Source organism: Odocoileus virginianus, unplaced genomic scaffold, assembly GCF_023699985.2.
Source record: "Odocoileus virginianus isolate 20LAN1187 ecotype Illinois unplaced genomic scaffold, Ovbor_1.2 Unplaced_Contig_2, whole genome shotgun sequence".
Taxonomy (NCBI): domain Eukaryota; kingdom Metazoa; phylum Chordata; class Mammalia; order Artiodactyla; family Cervidae; genus Odocoileus; species Odocoileus virginianus.
In genome coordinates this window covers 4,186,525-4,207,922 of record NW_027224319.1, presented here as the reverse complement: position 1 = coordinate 4,207,922, position 21,398 = coordinate 4,186,525, and the positions used below count along the sequence as shown (strand labels likewise).

The 21,398-nt window shown below is 56.5% G+C and overlaps 2 protein-coding genes across 4 annotated transcripts; one reads left to right on the top strand and one right to left on the bottom strand.

Moving 5' to 3' along the window:
* The first annotated feature begins 14 nt into the window (after nucleotides 1-14).
* PRSS50 (serine protease 50) lies at nucleotides 15-7,039 on the top strand. 3 transcript variants are annotated; one of them, XM_070463425.1, is made up of 8 exons: nucleotides 15-927; nucleotides 1,044-1,197; nucleotides 1,489-1,625; nucleotides 1,702-1,896; nucleotides 3,218-3,380; nucleotides 4,535-4,818; nucleotides 6,023-6,189; nucleotides 6,669-7,039. In XM_070463425.1, exons 2-8 carry the CDS (start codon nucleotides 1,112-1,114, stop codon nucleotides 6,897-6,899), a joined length of 1,263 nt encoding a protein of 420 aa, XP_070319526.1. In that variant the 5' UTR covers nucleotides 15-927; nucleotides 1,044-1,111; the 3' UTR covers nucleotides 6,900-7,039. The 3 variants fall into 3 exon arrangements, with proteins under 3 accessions (XP_070319526.1, XP_070319528.1, XP_070319527.1); XM_070463427.1 differs by having other exon boundaries at nucleotides 6,023-6,245; nucleotides 6,669-6,756; XM_070463426.1 differs by lacking the exon at nucleotides 15-927 and having other exon boundaries at nucleotides 1,064-1,147.
* Nucleotides 7,040-8,133: 1,094 nt separating this feature from the next.
* Nucleotides 8,134-17,256, bottom strand: TMIE (transmembrane inner ear). Its single transcript, XM_020915962.2, has 4 exons — nucleotides 16,704-17,256; nucleotides 13,407-13,524; nucleotides 9,798-9,947; nucleotides 8,134-9,494 (listed from the first exon to the last, which is right to left on the bottom strand). The coding sequence occupies exons 1-4, from the start codon at nucleotides 16,797-16,799 to the stop codon at nucleotides 9,394-9,396; spliced, it is 465 nt and encodes a 154-aa protein (XP_020771621.1). The 5' UTR covers nucleotides 16,800-17,256; the 3' UTR covers nucleotides 8,134-9,393.
* Between the last annotated feature and the right edge of the window lie 4,142 nt (nucleotides 17,257-21,398).

The window sequence follows — 21,398 nt, the reverse complement described above, 5'->3', positions numbered from 1 at the left end:
AGGGAGCCTCCCTGATAGCCTTCCTTGTACTTGTACTCATCCTGTTCCCCTCTCTGGGCTACAGCGTCCTCTTCTACCAATATGAAGCTGGACTCTGAGATTCCCCACTCCCTGCTTAGTAATCCCAGCACTCCAGCAATCCCCAGGTGCCCAGGCTGTCCCCTGGGTCTCTCACCAACAGTTTCCCGTCAGTTCCTTACCATGAGGGTTGTCTTCTTCCCGGGAAACTCAAAATGACCAGACCTGCACTCATGGACTCAGTTCCAGAAGCTGTGGGCCTCTCCCAAGCCCTCATATCACCCTAAGAGTCTACAGAGCTTGACCAGTTTCTCCTCCCTCCCGGGCAGAAATGAGTGATGATGGGGGGCAGGGAGGGGCAAGGCAGAGCGCCTGCTTAGGTGACTGTGGGGGGTGACTGCACCCTAAGCTCCTGAGCTGCCTTAGTGACATCTGTTTTACTCTGAAGAGGAAGAACAGGCCCAAGCTAGCCAGACTGAGAGTGCGGAGCCCTACCACCTCTGTGGGAGGTAGCATGGGAGCCCATCAGGCCTGGTGGGCCTCAGGTTCACAGTGGCCAGCTATCCTTGCCCTCGGGCTCCGGGGCATAGTAGGTGTGGTTTGCTGGAGACTGGAGTACTGAATGGCCAGCCCTATTGTCTGTCCCAAGAGAGCAGGCCCTGGCAAAAGTTAAATTGTTCTAAGCTGATTTAACTTTCACCTTTTATTGGGCTAGAATTTCCCAACAGCTTTGAACCAGAACTTCTCATAGGATTTCCCCAGACTACCTTTAACTGTATTATCCATCTGTCCCTGAGTCATCAGAATGTTCCGCGACTTCCAGCGCACCAAGAAGAGCCCCTGGTTACCATCACTCTTTCACTGTCGGTGGAAACCTCACCTGTGCCATCTTTCTAAGCGGATGGATCTGTAAGGGAAGGGCATTTGCTGAATGGAGGTCGAGGGTGGGGGCTGGGGAACAATGCTTAAAACTATGCACTCTTGAAAAATCGTTATTGAAAACATTTCAATCTGCTTAATTTCAGTACCCTGGGGCAAGGCCCCATTGTAGTTACCAGACTGGAGGGCAGATGCGACTGCTTGGAAATCCCGGATGCCAGCCCCAGGGGTGGGGCCTTCATCTCACCGGGTAGGGATAGAAGTGGGCTGCCAGAGAAGGAGGTGCAGAAACCGGCCGAGGTGAGGTTAAGGGACTCTAGGAAACTGCTTGGCCAGACCGCCTGGGAGCGACGTGCTCCCAGGAGGGCAGAGGCGTGGCCAGAAGCCAGGCAGTCCTGAGCCACCTGCCGCAAGCCAGAGGGCGACAGGGACACCAGAAGCACCATGGCAGGGGGCCACTGGGGGGCGCCCGCGACACCGCGGATGCCGGCGCCCACCACACCACAGAAAGCCGTCACCGGCCGCCAATTGGGGGCGCCTTCGTGGGGCGGGTCCCGGGAGCGCTGTAGCGAGAAGAGCGCCGCGGCGCAGTCGCTGTTCCCCGCAGATGCAGATGGAGCTTCGGTGTGAGCCGCCGGCCGGCAGGCGCGGCCCCTCACTCCCTGGGACGTCTACCCTGGCCCTGGCCCTTGCCTCCGCCGGCCTCCTGCTGCTGCTGCTGCCCCTGGGTGAGGCCCGCCCCCACCCCTCCCCCCACCCCCTCAGATCTGGCCGCCACTTCTGATTCTGTGTCTCCTTCCACAGGTTGCTTGGGCGCTGGCGACGCGCTGGGGGCACTGTCCACAGATGTCCCCGACGGCCTGGATGCCCTATGTGCCCCCAGCGCCACCTGTCCCTCGGGCAGACGTCGCTTACCCCGGCAGGTCACTGGCGGTAGCCAGCCGCTCAGTACTGCGCAGTACGCTCCTTCTAAAACCCCCGACAGCGAGTTCGTTCCCCGTGAGTACTGTGGCCTCCGTGTGGGAGGAGGTGCCCAAGCAGCCTTGAGGACCTTAAGGGACAGAGAAGAAGGGGCAGGGAGAGTGAGAGGAGCCCTTCCTTTCACTAGTGCTTACTGAGCACCGATCAGTGGGACCTCCCGTGCTGTTGAGGTAGGAGGCAAGGAAGGTCGGGGGACCCTAGGGTGTGCTCTACATCCTGCCTTCCTGAATGGCCAGTGGGGACGGCGTCTCTCCTTCGGGCCCAGGCCCTGATCCAAGATCCCAGCCAAGGCCTCTGGGGGTCTCCAGCACAACTTTCAGGGAGCCTTCCCTTGTGTGTTTGGGGGCACACCCGTAAGTGTTCTCTAGCAGTGCCTTCCAAGCCGGTTGACGGAAGACCCACATAAGGAATACTCCTCATCCTGGAACTCATTGCTCAGAATTTCACTGTCGCAGGCAGTCTCACGCCGAGGACCCCGCAGCACTCTGCGATGCCTGCTGCCGTCCTTCTCTTGTGTTAGCCTTTACAGCTGCTGGTGATGGCCTACTCACATTGATCTCACAATCTACTAGTCCATTTGGAACACCTAGGAGTGGGTCTGCTGTGGTGTTAGATACGTGCCTCTTCAGTTGAAATAATTTTTCCGTAAAATCTTTTCCAAAGTGGCTGCACCCGTTGACCTTCCCTTGAGCAGTGAGTGAGCAGTCTGGGGCTGTGATCTTCACCAACTCCTAGCATCAGGGACGTCTAGTTTTGCCTGGCAGGTGGTGGTGAGCAGAACTTCACTGTGATTTAAATCCACGCTCCCCTGAGGACTAATGGGGCTGAAGAGCTGTGTTCATTTGCTGTTGGGATTTCATCCTCAGATGTGTGTGCATTCATGCACAGTGCTCATTTTTCTCTTAGGTCATCTGCCTTTCTCTCACTGAATCATAGGAGTAGGGTCCTAGAGAAGGAAGGAAGGGTTTTCTTGGCTGGAGTAGGGGAATCAGATGGAAACACAGATGAATTTGTGAAGGGCCTAGCCTAGCCAGAGCAGAGGCCTGCTTGACCAGGACAAAGGAGCCAGTGATGTCCAGACTGGTCAGCCCTGGGGCCTGACCTGTGGGACCAGAGAGGGATGCCTTGGGGGTGCTGAGGCTCTTCTAAGGCTGGAGGTCCCAATCCTCAAGTGAACAACACCATTATTTGATGACTGATGAAGAAGGAGAATCATTGGATAGGTGCAGGCCAGCTGGAGTGGTGGGAGATCAGGCTGAGGAGAGGGAAAAGGGAGAGGTGCTGTGAGATGTAGCGGGAAGGATCCACTCTTATCAACTCCTTTCGCTTTCCTCCTCAGCCTGTGGATTCTCCTATGAGCGTGACCCCACCCTCAGGGATCCGGAGTCCATGGCTCGGCGGTGGCCATGGATGGTCAGTGTGCGGGCCAATGGCACACACATTTGTGCAGGAACCCTCATTGCCTCCGAGTGGGTGCTGACTGCGGCCCACTGCTTGACCCAGTGAGTCGGGGCCTAGACAGACGGGTGGAAAGTCATGTGGAGCCACCGGGGCCTCAGTCATTCTGCCAGCTGGCCCATCAGTGGCAGAATCCCATAATCCCAGCCTCACTCCAGCTCCTAGCAGGGTAGAGCTGAGTCTTGTAGATTCCTTCCTAGGAACTGGAGGCTTGCTCCCCTTATCTGATCCCCTAGTCCTGTGCAGTCATTCCATAGATAGGAAATGAAGACTTGCAAACCACTGTCTACGCCTCCTTCCTCCTGTGCACAGAAAGAAGATTCTAATTCTTCTGTTCCATACTCTTTGTTTCACTTATTCCTTCCTTCATTTAACCAGTAGCCTTGACAGTCTTTGAAGCCAGGCCCTCTGGTAGCTCAGACGGTAAAGCGTCTGCCTACAATGCGGGAGACCCAGGTTCTATCCCTGGGTTGGGAAGATCCCCTGGAGAAGGAAATGACAACCCACTCCAGTATTCTTACCTGGAAAATCCCATGGACAGAGGAGCCTGGTAGGCTACAGTCCATGGGGTTGCAAAGAGTCGGACACGACTGAGCAGCTTCACTTTCACTTTCCTGGCCTGGGCACTGGTAGCAGAAGAGGGCTGCAGCACTACTCTCAGGTTGCTGGGGAAGACAGACAAGAGCATAGCTGCTCACAGTCTGGTCAGTGTGGAGACAAGAGAGCAGGCGTGCCTGTGTTCTGGAGCCAGGGGGCGACCCGAGGGTCCCATCTGGCCGTGAGGGCTGGCCAGAGGAGAAGTGATTTCCACGCCTAAGGGACACACTGAGGAAGAAAGCTAGACGGAGGGTTGGATGATTGCACAAGATCTCTGTCACTTCTGGGATCCAGCATGGGTCACTGGACAGAGTCTAGAGTTGAGCTCTACCACTTGCTAGCTGTGTAGCCTTGAGTCGGTTGCTTGAGTCTCAGTTTCCCTCTGCATAAACTGAAGGTTGTTGTCAGGACTGACCCCACAGTGTGTGTGTGCTCAGGGCCCCATTCACATCTGCCCTGAGCAGTGGGCTTGGGGACTCGAAGCAGGTGGGTGGCTTGCCTGGATTTGCTCAGAGTATAACAGTGCGGCGGAGTTTCGGGGGGTGCAGGCTGGTGTGGGGCTCCTGGGACTAATGGAGGACTCCCCCTGTCCTTCCTCTAGGAGCGACGTTACCTTTTCAGTGCGGGTGGGGAGTCCATGGATTGACCGGGTAACGAAGACCACCGTCGACACGCTGGCGGAAGAGGTCGTCGTGCACAGCCGTTACCGAGCCCGTCGGTACTGGTCCTGGGTTGGCCGGGCCAACGACATCGCGCTCCTCAACCTTGAGCGGCCCCTGCAGTACAACAAGTACGTCTGGCCCATCTGCCTGCCTGGCCTGGACTACTCACTGAAGGACTACTCCCTCTGCACCGTGGCGGGCTGGGGAGCACCCAGGGCTGATGGTGAGTCGGCGCCTGCCCACTCTCAGCAGGGCGGAATGTGTGGGAGAGAACCTGGGTGCAGGCCAGGGTCTGCCATGGACAGGAATTTCTGAGACACCTTCCCAGGGAGCCCACCGCCCCACTCCTGTCAGGCTCGTATCTCTTTTCCCCTTTGAGGCTTTCAGCAGTGAATGTATCTAGGGGACCCAGATTGCCCTTGAAACCCTCAGGCCCAGGTCAGGGTATGTAAACTGGCCTTCCTTGAAGGCATAGTGGGCACAGAGTAATATCTTGCTGTCTGCACACAATCCAGGGTATCCATGTTTTGAAGCAGAACAGGCAAGGTGAGAGGAGAAGGGGTCTATGTCTGTAACAGGCTCCCCAGAAGATCCATGTGTCTGGCTAAGGGCAGTCTGCACCCGGAAGCTGGGAGTCACCGAGGGTTCCCTCCTGTCTCCCCCGCTACCCCAGCACTGGCCCTCAATCCCTTATCATCCCAGTTTAGGAGCCCAGCGAGCAGGAGTGCTGTCCCAGGGCCATCCAAGGGCCCAGGAATGTCCGTCCTCTTCATGGATCCCCTGTCCCTTTCCCACAAGAGAAGTGTTCTTCCCTGTGGTCTCACGGAGTCAGCATGCCTGAAAGCGCCCAGGAGCTCCAGCCCGGGTAGGGTGGCTTTGTGTCATCCCTGCCGTGGTCTGTCTGGTGAATAGTTGGGAATGGTTGGAAGCCACCTGTCCCCTGGAAGCTCAGACTTATGGACAGACACACACTTATGAGAGTGGGGAGGGGAGTGAGGAGTGCCTGGGACCACAGAGGCGAGTCTGGGGAAGCTCAGAGGAGGAAGAGGCCTTTGGGGAAAGCTTGAATAAAAGGCAGGATTCGGACCTCAGATAGACTTGGTAGGCTTTGGGGATAGACAGAATGCAAAAGCCAAGATGCTGAGATCAGAATGGACTTTATGGATTGGACTCTGCCAGACGTGAGATCAGGTCCACCAAGGCCAAATCCTGGGTAAACTGCTCCAGGATCTCTGTATCAAGTAGCCTTTGGGAAGCGTCAGCTGGAGTGGTAGGTGGGCTAACCCTGGAGAGATCCCCAGGGCTGCTGTGTGGCAAGGAGCCAAGGCTAGAGGAGTGGCAAGGAACAAAGGGAGGATGGACATGAGGCCAGTGGCTGCGGGCGGGAGCTAAGCAGCCAAGCCTAAATGGGGGCCCCTGTCCCACAGGTGAATGGCCCCAATTTCGAACCATCCAGGAGAAGGAAGTCACCATCCTGAACAGCACAGAGTGTGACAGCCTCTACCACAGCTTCTTCAAAATCCCCTCTCTGATTCAGATCATCAACTCCCAGATGATTTGTGCAAAGGACGTCGACAGGCAAAAATTCTGCTACGTGAGCATCTCTCGCCCTTTCTCATTCGCCTCCAAGGGCACCTGGCCAGAACTGGGGTGAGGGGCACAGCAGAGGCAGGACATGTGGGGAGGAGAGAGGGGCCAGGGACGAGCATGGGTGCGTGAGAAGGAAGAGGAAGGAGGGGAGATTTGAAAGGGAATAGAGATTGCGGGGAATGAGGTGAGAGCTGGGGAGGGAGAGATGGGGAGTGGGGATGGAGGCTGGAGATGAGGGAGGAGGATGGGAAGGGTGGGAAGATGGAAGGTGGATATTCAAGAGATGGAGGATGGAGAGAGAGGAAAGGTGGAGTCTTTTAAGGAAGGTCTCCTGGGTCAGGACTTTGAAGTTACCTCTCAGCTATGAGACACTTGGAGACTGTGCAGAAGGTTTGGTGAGGGCACCCTGCTTGTTCCTGAGCTGGATCAAGTCTCCTTTGGACCACATGTGGCCTCCCTTTTGTTCCCCACCCCTCCCCACAGGAGATAAGTGCTGAGCCCTTGGCCTGTCCTGTGCAGAATATATGGCACCTGGTGGGAGTGGTGAGCTGGGGCCCAGGCTGCAAGAAGAACGAGGCTCCACCTATCTACGTCCACATCTCCTCCTACCAACAGTGGATCTGGGACCGCATTAACAGGCAGACTCTGCCAGCCCCATCCCAGGCCCTGCTCCTGGCACTCCTAGTGCTCCTCAGCTTCCTTGCTGCCCTCTGACACTCGTGCTGTCCTTGGGTGTGCCCTCCCTTGCCCGGGCCCCTCCTCACCCTCTTGTCTAGAATGCTGCAGGTGCAGTTCTCAGCCCTCACAGGCAGGGCAGAGACTGGATGTTCAATTAAATGGTTCTCTTCCCCGTGTCTCCTCCTTCCTGGGCCTGCTGCAGTGGGAGATGAGAGAACAGGGGTGGATAGGTAGCTCCAGGCAGTTGATATTGCCAAGGGCAGAGCCTCAGCTCATCCAAAGGCTCAGGGTGGCTCCTGCAGAAGGTGGAGGGAATGTGTGGGGATGATACTGGGGTCAGATGATTTAGGGCTTAGAATGTACTGCCCAGGCTGATGCTGGGGCTGCCAGGACCCAATTTGAGGCTGGGCCTAAGGGTGCAGCTCTGGACCGCGGAGGTGAGTGTGTTCTCCTTGACTTTGGCCCATCTTCTGGCCTGTGGCTGGAACATACTCTGTCATCGCCCTGAAGAACTGTAGTAAACTTTGACCTTCCAACCCTGTCCACTGCCTGGACTTGGGGCAGATGCCCACTGGGATCAGACATTATCCCCACGATCAGCAGATATGCCTGTCCTTAAATGGCTAGTGGAGACCCAGGTCAGAGGTCAAGGGAGGCAGCTGGTGGGGGAGATATGGCCCGGGCCTGGACGTACCCCAGGCCTTACCAGCTGCTTCTCTGACTCATAGTGGCCCCTGCTCCCCTGGGCCACTGCTGCCCAGCCAACAGAGGGCTCTGGCTTGTATTGGTAGAACGGCCTTTGCCAAAACCGTATGTATGAGAGGCCCACAGGCTGGACCCCAGGGCAGAGCCAGGGTTCCCACTTGGTGGTGCAGTGAGTACTCAGCTTCCAGAGCAGGGCCTTCTGTAATCTCTGCCCCGCCCCCGCCGTGGCCCTAAGAGCTGGTGCTCCTTCCCCCATGTCAGCCTGGTTCCCTCCCCTCGTGTAATAATGATTTAGATCCAGGCTTGACTCCTCTGTGTCTCAGGCACCCATCTATTGACACCAGGAAGTGGAGCAGAGGCAAGCACAGAGCAGGCAGCTTCCTTCTTGGTCCTGGTGCCATGCCTCAGGGCTGAGCCCCACTGGCCACCGCTGACCCTCTGCCTCTCAGCCCACCACCTCTTCCTTCAGCTCATCAGAATTCAGAACGGGAGAAAAGTCAGGAAAGGGAATGACAGCCTGGCCTTCACCGCCTATCACTGATCACTGCATCGCCCTCTACCTAAATGCTCCAGGGATGGGGTACCTGAGCGGTCATCTCAGGTTGCTCGGGTATGAGAAGGCACTCAGCTTTATTTATAAATCTCTGCAGGCTGCAGAGGCAGTGTGAGCTTTGCCAGCCAGCTCCCCACCTCCCGGCTCGGAAACCTCCAGTATCTCCTAAGTCTCCAGGTCCAGGTCTGAGTTCCTCAGGTGATGTTTGCTGCATCTAGATACCCGACTCTGCATGTCCCCTCCCCAGGGGCCCAGTCTGCAGGTCAGGTTTGAGCCTTCACCGTCTGGTCAGTAGTCCTGTTTCAGGCATCGTGGTTGACAGCAGAAGAGGAAGCTGTGCTGTTATATTCAGGAAGTGCAAGGCGGGCTGCTGCCTCCATCCCTAACTGCCCCTGTGGTGGTCTCCTGAGGCCCTGCCACCACAGCTAAGCCTAGAAAGGGCCCCAGGACAGCCTCAAGTCCCCACTGGCTTCTCAAATATTCCCTGGATTCCCAAGTCGGGTCCCAGGTGCCAGCTGTCTTCTCTTCTCTCTCTGGTCCACTGGCCTCAGCCTTTTGCACTCCTGGAGCCCCAAGTCCTGAGCCCTTGGGCCTCATGCTAGGCCCTCCAGCAGCCTCAGCTACATCACAGTAGGTAAGACAAGTGCATCCACTGCCTGGAGCTTGGTATCTGCTGGGCTGGGGATTCTGCCTCTGGTCCTTCTCTGATCACTGCTCTGGGCCAGAACCCATGCCAGGCTTGGGGCAGCCCCTCACCAGCAGGGCTGCTATCCAGTCAAGTCCGAGAGCCTCCTGCTGCCCCTGCTTCCTCCAGTGACCCTCTCCCTCCTTGTGGGTGGGAGAGTGTGGCCTCACATTGTCCCATCCAGGCCGGCCATCCCCTACCAGAAGAAAACCCACATCCCATCACCCCTTAGCCACAGCTGTTCCTGGCAGAAGAGGAGACAGAGGCATGTCTGGGTGGGTAGAGGCCACTTTGGATCTACAGAGGGACAAGGGTCTACAGACCACCTCTGCTGAGCGGCCACGTGGACGGGGTGAAAGGAGTTGGCGTCCAGGCCAGGAGGTGGCACATCTGGTACAGTTTTGTCCCTGCTCCTACAGGCTCTAGGACAGGGTCCTGGGCCCCTGCAACTCCCTCTCTGCAGGGAGAGGGTTCTCTGCAACCTCTGGGGTCCATGTGTGAGCTTGGAGTTGAAGATGTCTGGACTCTGGCAGGACCATGAGCCCTAGGGCTGGCCAGCCCCAGCCGCCACCTCCAGAAAGCTCTCCTCATTTCTCTCCTTTCTTCTTCTTGGCCTCATTCTTCTCATCCTCCTCTACCTTGATGGCCACTGTATCCACACTGTCCTTCTTCTTCTTCTTCTTATCCTCTGTGGAATAGAAGGAAAAGGGTTCAACAGGAGTGAAACAGTGTCCCAAAACCCACACCAGAGCCTCCCAGTCCAACCCTTCATTCCTTTTTCCTTCCAAACCACTCCTACCTGCAAAACAGCTTCTTGTTTTTCCTGCCTCACCCTGACCCATTTCTTTGCTCTGGTCTCCAGAAACAGGGATGAGTGCCCTCCCTGAACCAGGTGGAGGGGAGGAACAGGGCACTCTGAGTGGAAGGATCAAGGAAATGGCCAGCTTGGCAGGCTTGGGGGTTGGCGGGACTGGGGGCCAGGCCTGCTCACCTCCAGGGATTTCTGTGAGCTCGTTGAGGGGTGGCACAGTCTCCAGTTTGTCTGTGTACATCTTGGCTGCCTTTCGCTGCAGATACCGGGCTTCAATCTCCTTCCGGGTCCGTGGCACGCGACAGTTGAAGACACAGCAAAGAGTGATAACTACAGGGAGGACAGAGCAGGCTTGGCAAGGGCCAGAGCTCAGACACCCCAGGAATGGCACCCAAATTCCAGGCCTGTCTCCATCTATCTATGTGGGTCTCAGCCAAGAGTCTCTCTTCAGGGGGTTCCACATTTTGACAAAACCCCTGTGGGCTCTGAGATTTCCCAAATATCTTCTAGCCGGGCTGGCTTTAGGTGGTAGGCCTGCCCTCAGAAAGGCCTTGTACTTGGTCTGATATTCTGCTGTCACTTTCTTGAAATTCTTAATAATCTTTGGACAGGGATCTCATGTTTTCAGTTTTCACTGGTCTGGTATATTATGTCGGTGGTCCTGGCTCAGGGTGGGGGCGGGTCTTTCTGGCCAGGCTGAGAGGTCCTGGAGGGTGTCCTGTACTTGAAACCCAGGCCTCTGGGCTCCTGGTTCATCCTCGGTTTCCCTCCCCAGGCTCTTGAGAGCACTTCACACCCCAGAGGACAGGCTGCATCTTCCTCAGCCTCCCTGAGGACAAGCCGGGGCTCCTCCTTGCTGTGAGAGCCTGCAGGAGGGCACAGACCTTGTCCTGGGGCGTTCACCTCAGACAGAGTTATTCCAGGAGTGGCTTTCTGGCTCAGGGCACAAGCTGGGCCCACGCAAGCTGGGCCAAGGCATGGAGCTGGCCTGTCGGGGCCGGGCAGGGCTGCCAGGACTCGGCTGGACAGAGTTTATTTTTTTAAGGCCCCCACAGTCTGACCACCTTGGCCCCAGCCTCAGGGGGAGGGGACAGAGCTGCTTCCTATTATAAATCAGATGACCAGACATAACTTCCTGGCAGACTCCTAGAGGCAGGAGGGCCAGGCAGGACAAGCCAGGCCTCTTTTTGGGGAAGATAGATCAGACCTATGTGGTCTGGGAAGGAGCACCCTTTGGGGTCATCTTGTGCAACCTCATCAGCCAGTATTATGGCCTCATTGAGTCTTCCCCAGACTCACAGAATGAAAGAAAAAGTGAATGAGATGGTTTCAAAGCTTTTGGGACTCAGGACAGGACTCCTGAATGAATGGACAGGGTGTCAATAGCGTCCAGGAACACATGGTGGGGGACAGGCGTGTGAGGGCCCTAATAGTAGACCTGACTGTGCACTGCTGCCCAGGGTGGACCTGGGAAGACAGTAGGCTTTTCTTACCCAAAGAGCTGGGCTCTGGTCGCCTCCAGGCCCCTGAATGCCAGAGGTCCAGGGTTGGTCCCCCACCCGCACCCTGTTGGCTTGAACCACCTCTTCCAGTTACCCCATCAGGTACCTTCTCAGGACCATGCCCGGGCTCTCAGCAAAGGCTGGTCCCAGTCCCTGGGAGGCCTGGACCTTAAAGGCAGCACAGCCACAGCTATTGGCAGTCAGAGCAGGATGGAGGTGCCGCCCTCACTCCGGACCTGTCCCACCCAGCCTGGCCTGCTTGCTTCTCTTCAAAGGAGAAAAACAGTTTCTTGGACAGAGTTCCAAGCCCAGGAAGAGGCTGGGGATAGGAGTCCCCAGGCTGGCGGGGAACCAAAGAGGCAGCCCCATCCAACTCCATCCTCTCCACAAGGTTCTGGGGGTGATGCTCCACTAACAGCTGTACCACCGAGGCCCAAGCAGACAGGGAAGTGGGAAAAATGTTTCCTCCTCAGGAGACTGGATCCCCAACTCCTAGAGTCCTGCATAGAAGGTAACAAGTGCTGACCTATTGCTCAGAGGTCTTTGGGACTATCCCTTACCTTTTTCCAGGAAATAGGGTTAGGAATAGAAGTCAGCTTGTGGAGTTGAGGTCCAAGGGCCTCTTTGGGACTGACACTGCAGCTTTCCTATGTGCCTCTAGGCACTTCCACCGTCTTGGGCCAAACAGAGCCTGGGAGAAACCACTGTGTGTCTTGAGGCCCCATGGTGCCCTCGACCCGGCTCCTCGGGATGCCCCAGAGCTGCTCTTTGGACCTGCACCCTGGACTGCTCCTGTGGCCCCTGCAGGCAGAAACCTGTTTCTTGGTACTGGGGGGTTGTTCCCCTCTCTGAACACCTGGCTGGGGCTGCGGCCACACCTGTCTGTCTGTGGGGCCTCCACTCAGAAGCCTGACTGCTCACCAGCCTTGGTTAGGAACAGAAGGCAGCCTTTTGCTCACCTCCTCCTCCCACTCTGTGAAAGTCGCTCAGTCATGTCCGACTCTTTGCGACCCCATGGACTGTAGCCTGCCAGGCTCCTCTGTCCATGGAATTCTCCAGGCCAGAATACTGGAGTGGGTAGCTGTTCCCTTCTCCAGGGATCTTCCCAACCCAGGAATCGAACCCGGGTCTCCCACACTGCAGGCAGATTCTTTACCATCTGAACCACCAGGGAAGCTCTCCCACCCTAGCTGTGCAGAGAGTGGGGTGGGGGGTGGGGTGGAAGGGCACTTCTGGTGCCAGGAGAAGCACATGCAAATCGATGTCCTTGTCTCCCCTGGAGCCCCTACGTCTGGATGGGCCCCTGTGGTCAGCCCTGCCCCCAGGGACCTCATCCCAGGATAGCTCCTCCTAGAACTTAAATGCCCCTGTCGCCGGGTGCACTCAGTAAACGTCTTAGAGGGGTTATCTGAGACCTGTGTGGAGGCCGTTTCTCCCACGTCTGCCCCCGCTGTACCTCTCTCCGGAATGCCTTGCTAGCTGCCTGACACAAACCTCCATCCATCCTACCCATCTACAGCTTAGAAGACCCCTCCTCCATGAAGCCTTTACTGGGGGAGTATGTTCTTTCCCTTTATTGCCTGCGCCCCCCGCCCCCCGCCTTTGGCCCATGGGAATCTGTGCCCTGGTGGCCTCTCCCATCCAAGTTGGCATTTCTCAGCCCCCCTTTCTCAACTCCAGACCCCAACTCTGGAAGGACAACTGAAAGGAGCATCCCAAACTGGCTTCTGTTGCAACTTCGCATCAAGCAACTCCCAGATCCAAGAGAGGAAGGGAGGGGTCTCCTGTTTTTCACTGAGGTGGGTGTGAGCCATTCCAAGGAAATGGTATTTGACAATGCTAGGTTTGCATCTGCTGGGCGTCTGGGGAGCCCCGGTGCTGAGCTGCAGCCAAGGGTGGCCTTGTTGGGGCCCCTGGGTGTGGGTGTTTTAAGCTGGCCAAGCTGCAGGAAAAGCATGAGGAGGCCAGCGATAGGGAAAAATGACACGTCTTCGTCCTGGTTCAGTGGAGTCCCCTGTAATTACCATAATTGCCATGTGGCTGCATCCCCCATCGGGCAGAATACTTCAGGTCACCACCAGCCTGTCAGCCCTCCACAGGGACTTTGTGTGGATCAGGAGGTGCCAGAAACCACAGAGGGCCTCCTGTGGGCGCCAGGCCTGCTTGCACTGCCCGGAATTGCTGCTCTGAGCCCCTGGGGGGTGGTGCTGGGGGGTAACGGGGTGCTATGCTCCCACTGTGGTATGGCAGCAGCAGGGGGTAGTCAAGGGGGGCAGCCGCTACTTACTGATGGACAACACGAAAAGCGAGAAGATGCCCACCACGTGCCACAGACGCATGTCCCAGAACACCACCGTCTCCTTGGTCAGCGGGGGCGGCTTGGGCTTGGGTGGGGCTGTGCTGGGCTGTGGGTCGGGAGAGAGCAGAGTGAGCCAGGCAGAAGCCAGGGGCTGGGACTGGGCTGAGAGAAGCCCAGGTCTCAGCGAGGACTCACGAAGTCCGAGCATTTCAGAATCTCCCAGGATCAAGGGTCTTAGACATTCATAACCAATGCCTTAGACCGTGGGAAGTTCTGGCCTTAGAGTCAGAGAAGAGGGCAGAGAACCTAGAACCATGGAGCTGGGAACTGGGGAGTGTGAGGGTGGTTAATGCTTGGGGAAACCGAACCCAAGGGGCAAATGTGGATGGTTTGTTTCAGTGAGCTTCAAGGCCCTTTCTCTCCTCCTGCTCCAGGCCTGGGCCCCACACAGGCAGATGGGGTCTCAGGACCAAGGCCAGAGACAAGGCCTGTACTGCCCCATGGTATTTTTTTCTCATGTCCCCCCAGTGTGGGACAGGGTGTAGAACTGCAGTCAGGGCTTCATGACCCTCTTACTTGACCAGGATCCCCACCAGGTGGCCTCAGCAGTTGCCTGTCCTACCTGAGTCACCTTCTCTGACCAGAAAGCTAGGCCAGAATCCTCACCAGAAAGAGGGACTAGGTAATTTGTCTGAAATGCAGTAGCGACACCTGGAGGCCAAAATCTGTAAGCACCGCCGGAGCGATCATGAGCACTGGGCGCCTCTTCCCACCTTCCCAGTGCCACACTTCCCTGTCCTGGGGTTCTGAGGAAGGAGACAGGGTCATATCCCTCTCAGCGCCCCCAGGTCAGGGACACGGCCCTTCTCAGGAGGGTAGCAGTGAGACCTGTTCCTGACCTGTGGGGCTGAAAGGGATATGACCCTATCTCTGTCACCGAGCTTGGCTGAGGGGTATGGAGGGGTACTTGGAGGGAGAGGGGACCCCCCTGGGGCATCAGTGCAATGCCTTGCCCCTCGATTAGCCCCAAATAAGGACAGACAAGAGGAGTCTCTTCCAGCTCTCTGGAAAGGAAAGGCAACCCATAGCTCAACCGTCTGTCCGGCCTTTCCCCTGGTCCGTAAGCCTGGATGGAGCACCTACCAAAAGCCAGGTACCTCTGCACCTTATGGACGCCACCCTTCAGCCTGTACTGGGGACACTTGGAGAGGACCAACAGCCTGTCCCAGGTAACCAAGAAGGTCTACGTGCCCAGGACTGGTGCATGATTCCCGGCTTTCTTCTCTTAACCAAGGTGAACTGGGGTAGGAGCCTTATTTTCTTTAGTCCTCAGTTTCTCCATCTGTAACTTGAGTGGAATGGTCCCAGGGGTCTCTGAAAGGCTTCCTACACAACCTGAGTGGTAATATGGACAAGTAGACACCTTTCCTCAGCATCATCCCAGGGCCTGGACCCATCTGCGGGGTCAGACACGTGTGTGTGGGCTTGGGGCGGGGCGCTGTGAGTGCAGGGCACATGCGACCAGAGTACACATGCATGTGGTCAGGCACACATCTGTAGTCAGGGCCCAGGTCTGGGCAGTGGCAGGGTCACATGGTTCTGTCACTCAGTGTGTTGGCCCAGCTGGTTGTAAGACTGGGAGATTCTGGCGGCCATGGTAAAGATCTCAGACTCAGAGCCTGGGCAGCCAGGAGCTCACTTCTGACACTTTCTTATTCCAGCTTTGTTCAAGACACCCTGATAGGGTCTTGGGTAGGGGGAAACAGGTAATAGTGGGGCATCTGTTTTTGGTGGGCACTACTGGGAGTCTGAACTCTGAAGCTTGGGGGCCTGGCCTCCATCAGAATTTCACAGGCTGATTGAAGGGTGATGCCTGTGGGTAGGGTGAATAGTACCATGGACCCCAGCCCCTCTCATCTTTCTGGTACTTCTTGGATCGCCTGGGCTCAGCCAGGCCCTTGTTCAGGCTGTAGGCAGATGGTAGGCAGAGGGACTCAAAATGCAATTTCCCTTGATGAACTGGGAGAAGACGTTTTCCTGGGGACTGAGGGAATAGTCCTTGACTCAGACCTGAGTCAACCCCCTCTGTCGGGCTTCTCCTACACCCAGACCAGGTCAGTTTCTCCACCTGAGGCCTCAGGACAGCTGGTGGGGGCCTAAGTGCACTCTATGGGGCTCAAGCCAGCGCGACTCCCCTTACAGAGACACCAGAGCTGACATCTGACTCCAGCCCAGCCTTCTGATCACACCCCCTGGTCAGCAGCAGGCACAGACCAGCATGGGGGCGCAGGGCTCTGTCCCCACGTGCCTCAGACCCACCAGTTCAGGGGTGTCCCCTCAGACCCCAGAGATAAGGCCCTGTCCCCCCTCTCCCATCCTGTTGCCCAGCACCTGCCTCTTGAGGGGTCTCCGGGGTGCTTGACTGTCTCGTGCACTTCTGCTGTCTCCACTCTGCCCCTGTCTACACAGGCTCCTACCCCACTCTTCCCTGGCCCTACCTCTGGCCTTCTCCCTCCGGCTTGCTGCTCTCGAATCCTGGGTCTGGTCAGCCTCAGCAGCTCCCCTTCCCGGCTCAGCAGGAATGGGGTACAGAGAGGCCAGCCAAGGGGGCTGCAGATGGCTCCCACCCTTCCCTTTCCGGCCAGCCCCTCAGCCATCCTTTTCACTTCGTCCTGGACTATCTCAGCAGCTCCTTCCAGTTCTCCCGAGTATGGGCCCTCTTCTAATTTATTCTCCTTCCAGTCCAGGACTCATCCTGATTCTCTGCTCAGACACCTTTGCTAGCTCCCAGTTATCACCGGGACCAAGTAAGACCCCGAGTCCCTGGGCCCTGCCCTGCCTGCCCCTCCCTTTGGTGTGGAGTCAAACTCAGCACATGGCTGCTCTGCGAAGGCTGTCCTCGTCCTCCTGCCTCCGTCCCCCACCTGCCCACCTCTGGACACCAAAGTGGAGTGCAGGGACTGAGTGTCCCCCATCAGACACTCGCTGATGCCAGGCTGTATCTCCAATCAGATTGGGGAGCCCTAAGTTCAGGGTGAGTCTCCCCCATCAGAATAATGTTCCTGAGATCGGGGGCTGTGCCCGCCCATCAGAGCAAGAACCCTAAGACTGGGGCTGAGTCTCCCTGCATCCTGGAAGCGCTTGGGATGGACTGTGTCTCCCCATTAAGTCAGGTCTCCTAGGGCCAAAGAAAGGGAAAAAGCTGCTTCCAGTCAGAAAGGCACCGCCTGGCTCTGCCTGGACGGTGACAGCCACCCCGAACCCCTCCGCGCCGGCCCACCTCACCTCCACCAGCTGCCCGGCGACCCCTGCGAGGCAAACCCCCAGGGCGGCGCCGCTCAGCGCCCAGAGGAGCCTCGCGCCTCCCCGCGGCCCCGCCATCTTCGCGCGCGCCGCGCTGCTCCGCCGCAGGTCGCAGGTCGGGGGAGCCGAGGGACGCCAGCCAGGCTGCCTTGGCCGGGTGACTGCCCCTTGGGCAGCCGGCGCTCGGCGCTGGCGATCTGGTCGCAGGCAGGCTGTGAGTGAGCATCATTTATTCATCGTCGGTGTCCGGTTCCTGGGCTGCCCGCCCCTGCATCACTCCGAGTGGAGGGCCCGCCCCCCTCCGGAGATCACACTCTAGACTCCCCATTCCCCTAATCCGACCAAGACCGACATGGGGCGGGAGTGGGTGGGAGGGGGGACAGTTTGGGGTCAGGTCCTTGGACAACAGGTTCCCCCCTTCCCTTACGCACTCAGGCCTCAGTTTATTCATTTGGGACAAAGGGAGGGGCTGGAATCTGCCGATCTAGGAAGCCCTTCCCATTCTGACGTTCTGAATTTGAAAAACCGTACTGGACCCAGGTGGGGTGGGGGGTGGATGGCTTGGCAGGAAGGTTGCTATGGCGACAGGCGCTCAGGGATGTCCTGGGCTTTCTGGGCTGGCTTCCTGCCCAGAGGCAGCTCTGGTCACCCTGGACACCAGAGCAAGGGGGAGGGGGAGGAGGAACAGGGGATTATATGGTTAGAGCAGCCAGCTGCGGGTGTGATAGAAGGTTCCTGAAGGAGCCAGCATCTGTGCCCTCACAGGACAGGGTGGGCTCCCCCTGAAAGGGCTGGAAGACCATGTTCTGTTTCTGACTGATCCCCAGCATCTGCCCCAGCCTGAGCTCTGACTCCCACTCCAGTCTGAGCCATGACCCTGACCTCACACTGAACCTGGCCCACACTGCACTCTGCTCCTGACCTCAGAGTGAGCCTTGACAGCCCAGGGATTTAAGGAGGATTGGAGGAGCTGTGGAGACCTGGGGAGGACTTTGGAAGAGAAGTGGGGAGGCCTGTGACAGGGAGATTCCTCTGGTCCATCCCCCTTCTCTCTTTCCTTCTTTTGTGGTGTTATTAATCTCCCTGCTGAGCGCTAGAGAAGCAGCCGGGTGTTAGACCCCTGCATTCCTCATCCCCAAGGACACCAGTGGAGACCTGTGCAGGTTGTGGTGCTTTGGGCCTCGGGCCTGCTGTTAGAACGGGGAACCCTGTAGATCCAGAGCCTTTTATGGCTCCTGCCTGGTGGTGCCATGTAGATGGGCAAGGACCAAGGCAGGCTGCAGCAGAGAGGGGAGGGCCAGCTGCAGATACCTACGGCACCAGGGCTGGGACATGCAGGGCAGGCAGGAAATTGGGAAAGCCAGCAGTGAACCATGATGGCTGTCCCAAGGGGTCCGTCGAGAAGACCCTTGACAGTGGCTGGCAAAGCCTGGGGACTGAGTAGGCTGGGTCACCTCATCCGCCCCAGGTTTTGCCCTGATCAAGCAAACAGGAACTTCACCGAAGCCCAAACCCCTTGCTGTAGCTCTCTGCCCATCATTTTGACCAGCTAGGGAGGTTCCCCTTGGGACATGAGGTCAGAGAGGCCTTGATTGGATTGGGCTGAGGTTAGTGAGCCTAACAGTGGCCTTGGGTAAACTATTACTCCTCTCTGCTTCGATGTCCTCATCTAAGGACTGGAGAGGGCAAAGCTCTCATCATAGGGCTGATGGGAGGATCATATGATCTAACAATTGTGGGAGTAATGAGTACAATCTGGCTTGCCTTGATGGGATGGCTCAGCCCAGGAGGGAAGGGTGTCATTGCTTCTTTCCATCCAGAAAGTAGGAAAAGCCCAATGAAGAAATCTGAAAGGGAATACAATCATGTGTGTCCCTGAGATGGCCACTGGTCCAAGTGGGCTCTACCTCTCCTCAGGCTGTTGAACACAGCTGAAATCTCACTGTATGCCATTTATCAATATACCTTTTCCCCAGAGGTTGTTCCCAGTACAACATCCTAGATCTCCACCTTCCCTAAACACAGTGTCAGTACTGCCATGCAGGCTTTGGAGTCAAACGGACTTAAAATAACAACGTGGACCCAAAGGTTCAGTGTAGTTTTAAGCTTTAATAACCTCAGAAGTATAAAGTATAAACTTACAAGAGACCCCATTTGAAAGTTTATTTGAAGTTCCTTTTTTGCCTCTGAAGATGACAAAACTTGACCAAAAATTAGTTATCCAAAGTTCATGATAAAATCAGCTTAAAGAAGATTTAAGTGATGAAACTTTCAAATTGGTTTTTATAAGTTTGAGCTTTATATTTTATAACTTCTGAAGTTATTAAAGCTTAAAATGAAGACTTCTGGGTCATAGTCCTATTGACAGCTGTGAGCCCTCGATGGGTTAGTGAATCTCTCTAAGCGTCAATCGTTCATCTGTTAAATGGGTATAACTACAGTATTGTGGCACCCGCACATTACAAACCTTCAGTAAATGCAAGTCATGATCATTATTGCTATCGTTGTTAAAGGCAGTCTGAAATTACACTGTATAAAACCTGTCTAGAGGGAATTCCCTCTAGTGGTGTGCTTCCACTGCAGGGTGCACAGGTTCAATCTCTAGTCAAGGAACTTAGATCCCACATGCCATGTGGTGCAGGCAAAAAAGTAAAACCCCAAACCAAACAAAAATCCTCGGCTATACTTTATTCAATCAATTCCCTATTCTCGAATACTTGTGTGTTTCCAAGTCTCCAAGGTTAAACACCATGGTGAGAGGAACATCCTGAAAGTTAAAGCCTTTTCCACCTTTTTACACCTCTCCTCTCTTTCTTGTGAGTTTTTACAAGCCCAGGGAAGAAGTTGTGTCCCACCTAAGGCCACTCAGGAACTGGGGCCTCAAACTCAGTTTTCAGCCTGTAATCCAGTGGGCTCTGCTCACTGTTCAGTACTGTTTCTACTTCTTCTGAGGGGCCACACATACTCCTGCGCTCCACTCTCAGCTGGGCCCATCAGGTCTGGGGAAACAGAGCTCTGGAGCCCTAAGCTCTCCAGCCTGGCTTCCCTGAAAGATGGTGTCCCCCATACATGGTGGCATGAATGCTGGCCTGCAGAGCCTGTTTGTCCCTTGTGTATTATTTATAGCTCCTGTGGGTTTCCTGTAGGGATCCAGTCCAGACTCTAGGGCCTCTGGGTTGGAAGCTGTGGGCAGAGTCATTTGGCAGTGGCCAGGGGACCCTGTGGACATTCTCTTCTGGAGTCTGAAACCCCAGATTTCAAAGTTCAGCTCTAGGGAAGCAGCGGGTAGGAAGGGAGGATCCCCCTTGTCACAGAGCCAGGCTGAGATCCAGTGCATCTTGGACTCAGCCTAGGCTGGGGTGGGGGCTGGGTAGCTGAGGCCTGTGACACAGTGCTGGGGCCTGTTGGGAGCTGGCAGCCTCTGACCCTGTTGGCCTTGGGCCTGGCCCAAAATAGCTCTGGGGCTGAGCCGGGCCTGGGTGAGATCTGTGTGTTCATCAGCATGTACTTGTGTCCAGGGGCACTCGAGTACATGGGCGTACACAAGGATTCTTCTCTGACCTCTCTGCGTGCATGGGTCTGAGTCTCAGTGTATGTTCTGTGGAGCAGGGTGTGATTCTGCACACATGTGCCCATGGACCCAAGTTGTGCAACACAGAAGCCCTGCCAGTGGATTCAATAGCAGATGGGTCCATGTGACACAGGTGAATGTACTGTGGAATCATGTGTGTGTAGTGGGGGGAGAAGTTCAGGTGGGTATGTGTACATCTGTGATGGGATTGGGTAAGGGCCTTGGGCTGCACTGCAGGGGGCCAAGAGCAGGTGGGCCCAGTGGAAGCTGTCTTTGGGGGCACTACCAGGGCACTTCAAATTGTGGGCACTACCAACAACCCTGGAAGGAAGGCTGGGCAGGTCTTGCCCCGTTTATGAGACAGTAAAACTGGGCTTGGGGATGCTTGTGATGTTATCCAGTGAGTGGGAAGTGAGTGAGGGAAGACCAGCCCGCATCCTTTCTTCATTTCCACTGCCTGTCTCTGGAGGGTGCTTCTTGATCTCAGACTTGTCAGTGACAGGGTTATCCCCTAGAATCCTCATGCCATGGGAAGTGTTTGGAGGACCCAGAGGAAGACAGTGGGCTACTTTGTTACAGGCTTGAACCATGAGTCCTCCCCCTCCCAGGAGGTTCTCTGGGACAAGGCTTCCTGCCACCTTTTCCAAGGTCGCAGGCCCTGGCGCGGAGACAACTGCTGGCTGACTTCACGGTCTACTGGGCCATGTTGAGAGTCGGGAGTGGGGGCAGGAGACTTCCCCAAGGTCATTCAGAAAAGAGTGTCGGCTGGCCAAGGACATCCTGCCCACCAGGAGCAGCCTCAGTTTACCCTCCTGTCGGCCACAGGTTTCAGGAACCTATCCGGTGCACCTAGGCCCGAAGGGCGTCAGAATGGCGGGGCAGGGGGGCGGTACGCAGATGAGTGGAACAGGGAAAGTCCCCTCCAGGATGCTTCCTAAGGTGTAGCTGGGTTCTCCTTAGCGTGAGCGTGTGTGTGTGCGTGTGTGTTGGCTGGGGTGGGCAATCAAGTTCCTACCTCCTGTCCTCCTTCTCCCACCCCAACTGCGTCCCAGACCCTAGAGGACGCCAAACTGAGACCTCAGGAGAGGCCTCGTGCGCGGGGCAGA